Raw genomic sequence first — 8,126 nt, 5'->3', positions numbered from 1 at the left:
GCGGGGCCCGCGGGCTTGGCGCCGCTGGCGTGGAGGAGCCGCGCGGCTGCGTGCGAGTGCTGCGAGTGGAGCCTCGTGCGTTTTCGCCCCGCTCCCAGGTCTTCGTGTTCGATGTCGGCGGCGGGACGTGGCGCTTCTACAACTGGACCCACATCACAACGGTGGCGACCTTCGGAGACTACGACCCCGAGCTCATGTGTTACGCTCATGCCAAGGGGGCCAGGGTAGTGCTGAAAGGTGGGTCGCAGCGGGGGCAGCAAAGCTGGGTGGGGAAGCGCCATGCTTGGGGCTGTCAAAACCCGGCTGGGCGTCGCTGGGCTGGGGAGGATGTAGTTGGGGCCGGTCCTGCTTTGAGCCGGGATTGGGCTAGATGCGACCTCGTGGTGTCCCTTCCCACCCTCATCTTTCTATGATTCAAAGTAGACACTAAGGATAAAGACCCTGTTTCTGGCACCATGATTTAAAGTGATAATTTACAAAGTTGTCCTGTTTAGGAGTTGTACCCCTGAAGGACATGCTTGAGCCTGCTGCGAGAGGGTTATGGATAACTCAACAGGTGGAACTGGCGAAAAAGCAGTATATGGATGGAATTAATATGGACATAGAGGAAGCGGTTAGTAGGTCATCACCCGAGTATGATGCATTAACAGATCTAGTGAAAGAAACTGCAGATGCTTTTCACAGTGCAATTCCAGGATCACAGGTATAAGATGTGTTCTGTATAAACTTGTTTTAATGTTGTGAAATCCTCATTTACTATAGACTACGTATTTAAAGTCTTCTGCAAACCTCTGTTGTAGTCCTAGTTTTCCACATTTGTGCTTTGTTCATTTTGCTAGTTGACTATATCTATTTTTGTCATAAGGATCACTGAACTTCTCCTGCTATGAAACTTAGTTATAAAAACAGAACCATTGTTTTGCTGAGATTTACGATATTTATGTTATAGCCCTCTTTGGTATGTTGGCTGCCATTCATGAATCACTTTCCTATTGGTGGTATTGGTATGGATTAATGAAACTACACTGCTAATTACTAAAGATTTATCATTTATTCTGGTATCATATGATCTATACCATGAAGTAATCTTGGAGATATTCACAAAATGATTCCTATCTTTTTTTTTAAAAGATTATTATAGTTTAGGGCTATCCAATCTCGGAGGCTACACTCTGGTATGTCGGCTGCCATTCATAAATCACTTGCCATTCACCATAATAATGTGGTAGTGATATGGATTAATGAAACTTCTTAACAATATACATATGATATCAGAAAAAAATATAAATCTTTAGAAATTAGCGGTATAATGTTGGAGAGATTCACGAACGTTTTCATATCTTTAAATGGACAGCCCTAAACTATAATAATCTAATCTCGGAGCAGCCAGACGCCACCCACCACATTGGTTGCAGGCCCTGGGCCACACACTGCAAGGTCTGCATGCCTGAGGGGACACATGGGTTCCTCGGGACCCCTGCCACATGCAGTTGCCCACGTCTGCCACGGTGCTGTTGATCACCCCACCACCACCATTACAGTTGCACAGATAAGTTTCCCCCACACCATGGGAGCCCCCCTATGCTGGCACTGCCAGCAAACTCACGTGGCTGCCTCCTGTACTGTTTTGCCCCAAGGACCCTGGCCGCCACGCACCTGAACAGGCAAAGCAATGGGGAGAGTGTTGGTAGGACAGGAGTCTGTGGGCTGCATGTGTGGGTTGGATACAGTCCTGTTATAGTTCGTGAGATGTAATGTTCGATCTCTTTAGTGATTTTAAAGTATAGCTGTCTAAAACTTTACAAGTAAATGTGAAAAGAGAGAGCAAGTTTAATTCTCCTATTTTACGCATATTAAATGAATACTTCTATAGGCAGACTTGTTCTGAAAACAAGCATCAAAACTGTCTCGGACGGCCGGAGCCGACTCGAGGTGATATACAAATTGCTCGGTCGTTTGGGCAGGCTGGTGAATGGAGAGGCAGACAAAGCGTATTGGTTGCAAAAACTTTACTTACGCCGCTAGTAGCCGCGACGCAGGTGGTCCGGTCGCTTAAACAACTCCACGAGTTGCTCCAGCTGGCAAGGCTCAGGCCAGCTAATCCGTCCACAAATTAAGCCGGCAGGGAAAGGGTATGTTGAAGGATTGCGCTCAGCGATGGGGAGAAGAATCGATAGGTGATCAGGCTATCGATCGGCTCAGCCGCAAGTCAGATTTCTTTAGAGGCACTCTGCAGCGTGCTCAAAGTTCTCCGACTTGGGCGGAAGTCGCACAAAATTTTATACGGCCAACCAAGCCAATTACTAGCCGCCACTTAGTAATAATTTAGAACTGGCCAATAGCGGGGGACAAACTTGCATGCGAATGGCGGGAGCTCTCTTGCACCGGGGTTTTCTGTTGCAGCAGAAAACTTTTGCTGTGCAAGAGACTCTCGTGTGGCGGGAAAATTCCATCGTGCCGAGGCACTAAAATCATTGGGTTGTGACAAAAACAATAGAGTGCATCAATTCCATAGGTAATATAAACTTCTGCTCTTCTTCCTCAGGTAACATTTGATGTGGCTTGGTCTCCCGAATGCATTGACCAGAGGTGCTATAACTACAGCGGCATTGCAGATGCTTGTGATTTCATGTTTGTGATGTCATATGATGAAGACAGTCCAGTCTGGCCACGCCGTGCTGCAAGAGCCAATGCTCCCTATAATCAGACCCTGACTGGTGAGGATCTATCAAAAATAGCAGCAGCCAGCATATACTTTTTTAAATAGAATGGCTTATTAGATGGGGACACTTCCCCCCACCTCTACTTTTTTTTTAATGCATTGTTGTGGGGGTTTTTTGTTTTGGTTTTTTTTCCCAAAGCCTCTGATACTGGTAAAACCTCCTGAGCATATAGGTTCCTTTGAGCTTTACGACACTGTGGATGAACAGTGTATGCATGGCATAGTGAGACATTTTTTTTTTTTTCTACATGTAATCCTTTAGTCTTTATTATGGTGAAAACTTTCAGAATGTAAGCAAAACATGGTGCAGTAGAGGTGTCATCCTTTTCTTTGTAAAGAGCATTAAGTACTTACCTCTGAAAGGTGTGTAGTACCTCTCTGTGGTGATCTGGATGCTATGAGATGGCAGTTCAAAATGTCTGAATTGTTTTCTGAGGGAGGGGGGAAACAATAGGAAAGGAGAGGGAAGCTTATATTTTGAAGATCTATGTAGTTTGCTGGGAGTGGCCTCTCAGTTATTACTATTCATAGTAGTGCTTGAGAGAATACTGTCACTATCGCCTCCTTCAGGACCGTCCGGTCTCCCAGAAAAAGAGTCAGAGGGGAGGAATAGAGCACATTGCAAATGAACTGAATGTCACCAAGTAAAACTGCTTGGCATTTTTTGTTTCTTAATACCCTGCCTGAAGTGGGGAGCAGCTGGCTTCCAGCCAAGGAATATAACAGTTTGTTCCCACCTTAGGTGGGAAGGGAAGTCCTGGGGAGGCTGTATTTATTTGAGATCTGTGACTTGGATGCTTCAAATTCAGGTCTTCCCCATGAACAACACATGCCCCGGCAGTGTCGGCAGTGCCTTTTCGTAGGGGGTGCACATGCACCCCCTACGCGTGGTAGTATAAAAGGCAGAATTTGGCACTGGTAGAGTATAACTTAGGTTCAGGCTTCCATAGCTGCTGTTCAGCCAGTATGCCTTAATCTCAAACCGGTGTGACTGGCTGTGCATAGGGAGAGTTGCATTCAGCTATTGTTTGTTTTGCTGGACTGTCAGCAAAAGTCAGTGATAGCACTTTGTAATATGGACATGCCTCTATCGGGGATTATCCTGAGACCAGGAACTCTTGAGGTGCACCAGATAAGAGATGGTGACTGTATTGGATTCCTGAAGTTGATGGCCTAGCATCTGAGTATTTATTACTGAGTTCTTTATGGGCTAGACAGGCCAAGTCTGAGTGGAAACGATATATTCAAAAGTAGTAATACAGAATATTTGTTCATTACTTCTTGTTAGCATTATTATTTTTTTTGGCATTTCTCACTTATTTTTTGTCTTAATGCTGTATATATTGATTTATTTTTGATCTGTCACTTTGTAATCATTCCTTAACATATTCAATTTAAGACGACCCAACATAGACCTTCACTTTGGATGTTTACTATTGTAGTACTTCTAAGTTATTTCTTGTATTGAGAATTCATATGGAATATTAAACGGCAAAAGAATCATAGAGAAGTAGGACTGGAAGGGACCTCCACAGTTTATTCAGTCCAAGCACCTGCCTGAGGCAGGAACATCCCTATTGAAACTGTCCTATACAAATATTACAGGTGTAGGTCGTGTGTGTGTGTGTTGTTTTTTTTTTTAAATATCTTTCATCATCATTGTACTTCAGTAATGTTGAAAAAGTTAGTGTTGGCAAACTTGAAAGCCTGTCAATATGTTAACATGAAAGCCAGGTATGTCATTTATATTCTCTGTTAATTTAGGATATGAAGACTACATTAACATGGGCATTGATCCTAAGAAGCTTGTGATGGGTGTTCCCTGGTACGGTTATGACTATACTTGTCTGAATTTATCTAAGGTAAGATAAAGGCATTTTTAACCTTTTTAAAATCATTTTTACTCCTGTAATATACTACGTAATTTTTGGCAGTTATTTTTACAGTAAAGAAAGACAAAAGCAGTGTCATCTGGTGGTACAGGCACAACACTTATATTTTGGATATTGGACTTGTTGTTTCTGAAGCTGATTGACAGTGTAATGTTAGAGAAGATCTTTTACTTCTGTCCCTCATGTTTCTACATATTAACATTTAAGATTATGGGATTTAGGCATTGTTATAAAATGCTTTAAATTAGTGGTGCCCAACCTTCCCAGTGCTGTGGGTTCTAGGTAGATTGGTGCTAGGTAGATTCCACCCAGCGCCTGGTGGTAGGTAGATTCTGTGCATGATGTGTACTAGATCCAGTGTGTGGGATTGGTCTGGGCCTGATCAAGCACACCACATCAGATCTGCTTCTTCAGCCCCACCTGCATCAGATTGGGCCCTGAACCCATATGTTGGGATGGTGCCTGTCATCTGTGGCGGCCCGCATTCTGCAAAAGCATTTGGGCCCGCATTCTTCGTCGGGGTTCCTGGGACTTCCACTGAAAGGCTGGGTACATAAATCGTTAACCCTGACCTGTAGATATTGCAGTTCAGAGTTTAGAATAAATTGTGCACCAATATATATGTAACACTTAGAAATAAAAACAGAAGTTATCAGGCAAAGGAATCGGCTTTCAAAAACATGACCCCAAACAATCTTGAAAACACTAGAAATCTATAGACTGAAATTAGGATATTCTCTCCACTCACCAGCCCCTCACATACACATGCACTTCCTGACTGTCTTAGTAGCACTGGGTCAAGAGGTCAATATGAATGGCTGGGACTAATTGCAGGGAGTTCAACAGCTCTCTCTTTCAGTTGAACTGAGTCCCCTGGAAGTTTCCATCCTTAATCTTTTATTTCCACTGCAAGGGAAGCCGGTCTGGCTCAACTGGCCTTCAGTCCTCAGAACCAGAGCAACATCATCTTCCTACCTGGCACCTCCCACTGCCCCATGACTCCTTGGGGTCCTGTCTCCCTCTGTGTGTGGTCTTTGTCAGGCTCAGCTCTGGCTGAGCAATGGGCAAGCGCTTTGGGAGCCAGTGGTTAAGTATTTGGATGTGCCAACTGAATACCTGGTCTAGCCTCCATGTACTGTGCATGTGGGTTTGAATGTGAAAGCCAGGTGAGGGAGGCAAGTTCCAGTCCCGGTCTCTCCTGCTGAGATTTGCTTCTCTGCATTACCAATGGGGCTGCAGATAAAATAGGTTTTTTTATTAATCCTGTCATATTAAGTCACTAACAATGATATTGCTTCCCACATTAAAACAATCTGAGAAGCTGGAACTTGTTCATTCCAGCTAAATAATAATTATATGGATGTCTTTCTCTAGCTTTAAAAAAAAAAAAAAAAAAGGTATTAATTCATATCCAAATACGTATTTCAGGTGGTTTTCACAGGTGCCTTTTTCTCATTTTCTTCCAGAGTTATATAAAGTTGAGTACTATGAAACAGCTCTTTTTTCTTTTCAGGATCACATTTGTTTTCTTTCAAAAATTCCTTTCCATGGGGATCTATGCAGTGATTCTGCAAGGTTTCAGGTCTCGTATAAAGTGGTGATGAAGCAAGTGAATAGTTCAGTTTCTGGGAGGCTGTGGGATGAGGAGCAGAAAGCTCCATATTATGAATACAAGGTAAGCTGTTTTACAGACGAGCATTCATATACTCTAGGCAAATATGGTCCGATTCATTTTGCCCACATGGTGAATAGTGGATGGATTCCAGGTTAGTATCTGCAGGGAAACCCTTCCTTGACAAAAGGGTGCCAGACATGGTGAAGCTGGTTTCTATATCAGTGTGCTGTCTCCTTGAGAGTGAGATGGTCTGTCATGCCGTGGGGAGAGATTTAATAGAACAGAAGTCCACTATTCTTATCTTCCACTACTGCAAGGGCCTATTAAAAAAAACAAACTGCCAGTGCCTATGTTGGAACTGCTCTTAACTTTCACCTGGTGCTGATTTTGATTCGTTGATTAGGAGTTGCAGCCAGCACTGTTTTCTCTTCTCCACTGCATCCAGAATTCACTTGGAAGCAGTGGTTGTTGGAACCCCTGGAGTCTTCTGCTTGCACTCACTGTAACTTCCTATTCAGTTAGTGACACACTCTATTTTCTATATAACCTTCATCTGTTGATAACTAATACGATCTTAAAAGTGATCACTGGCCCAAAGTAATATAACCTTATTTAGGAGAGCTTCATAATCTTCTCTAAACCTGCATTTTGTGCTAGAAAAAAAACAAGTCTATGACAAGTTTCATGTGCTGGTATACTTGGAATCTTAGTACAAACCTTAAATTGATTTAAATCATTTTAAACAAATTAAAATTTAGTCTTTTTTTATGAAACCAATCTCTCTTATAAAAGAGTTGCACAAAATGAATGCTTTGTCTGGGAGATCAGGGAAAAAGAATAGAAGGAAAGCAGGATTATTTACTGGATCATGTTTTATAGAAGAAAGAAGACTGGGTAGTTACTTTAAAGTAATGCAAATAGGAAGGCTTTCTTGCAAAATGTTTATTGCAGACTGGAGAAGAAATTTTACATGAATACTTTTTAAAAGTAAATTTGGAAGAACATTGTTGCATATATTCACATTTGCATATCGTGAGTTATACCTAACTTTTTAGGCATTTTGTATTCATTAATATAGTCCTGTTAATGTAGTTTTTATTTATACTAACACACACATTCTGGACATTTTTATAGGATGCTCTTGGTCATTTTCACCAAGTATGGTATGATGACCCCTGGAGCATTTCCCTGAAAGCAGCATATGCACAGGAACGTGGTTTAAGAGGCATTGGCATGTGGAATGCAAATTGTCTTGACTACTCTAGAACTCCTGTAGCAGAACAGCAAACTGAAGCAATGTGGCAAGCCTTGATACCATAGCAACTGCATGAGATGATCAGCATTTACTGCTTGGTTTAGAATGATAATTTTAATGGGATATTAATTCTAAAGAGTAATGTATATGTTGTCTTACAAGTATCTTCTGGTTATGAGCAAAACTTCTGAAACAGTCACAACTTAATTTTATTCAGTACTTAAAATGAATTAATGCAATGTTAAATACTTTAAGAGATTCTGTTTAGATTTTTTTATTTTTACAATTTTCAATTAGGTAAACAGCTTGACTGAAAAAACATAATGCTCTGTTCTTTTCACAACTTGAAAAGCTAGAAAATCATGAACTTTTTAAAGAAACCTTCACACTCTCTCTCTCTCTCTCTCTCTCTCTCTCTCATATTTTTTAAGACCAGTATTTTAAATTTTGTATTATAAGTATTTCCTACCCAGTTTAAAGTACATTGTTCATAATTAACATTTAAAATAAATATCCGCTATTCTGAACTTCCTACTTGTGGTCACTGTACTGCTGTTGTTTGATGTATTGCTGTAAGGTTTGTAGGCTGCTTTTAAATAACAGAGGAAAAGGTTGTTATTTTTGAAACTTTTAGAGCAGGGG

At 41.6% G+C, this 8,126-nt stretch overlaps 1 protein-coding gene across 1 annotated transcript; it reads left to right on the top strand.

Moving 5' to 3' along the window:
• Nucleotides 1-22: 22 nt before the first annotated feature.
• Nucleotides 23-7,549, top strand: LOC102371163 (di-N-acetylchitobiase-like). Its single transcript, XM_025215760.1, has 6 exons — nt 23-237; nt 495-703; nt 2,546-2,717; nt 4,487-4,584; nt 6,128-6,289; nt 7,364-7,549. The coding sequence occupies exons 1-6, from the start codon at nt 195-197 to the stop codon at nt 7,547-7,549; spliced, it is 870 nt and encodes a 289-aa protein (XP_025071545.1). The 5' UTR covers nt 23-194.
• Nucleotides 7,550-8,126: the final 577 nt, after the last annotated feature.

The sequence above is a fragment of the Alligator sinensis genome, unplaced genomic scaffold, assembly GCF_000455745.1.
Source record: "Alligator sinensis unplaced genomic scaffold, ASM45574v1 scaffold32_2, whole genome shotgun sequence".
Lineage (NCBI taxonomy): Eukaryota > Metazoa > Chordata > Crocodylia > Alligatoridae > Alligator > Alligator sinensis.
Note: the sequence above shows the minus strand (reverse complement) of the source record. Positions and strands in the feature narration are given on the sequence as shown.

Bases quoted from the DNA above. Each gene is read 5' to 3' on its own strand.
- LOC102371163 (XM_025215760.1), top strand. From the start codon at position 195: ATGTGTTACGCTCATGCCAAGGGGGCCAGGGTAGTGCTGAAAG. The intron at 238-494 runs GTGGGTCGCAGC...TGTCCTGTTTAG, and splicing joins GGCCAGGGTAGTGCTGAAAG to GAGTTGTACCCCTGAAGGAC. The intron at 2,718-4,486 runs GTGAGGATCTAT...CTGTTAATTTAG, and splicing joins CTATAATCAGACCCTGACTG to GATATGAAGACTACATTAAC.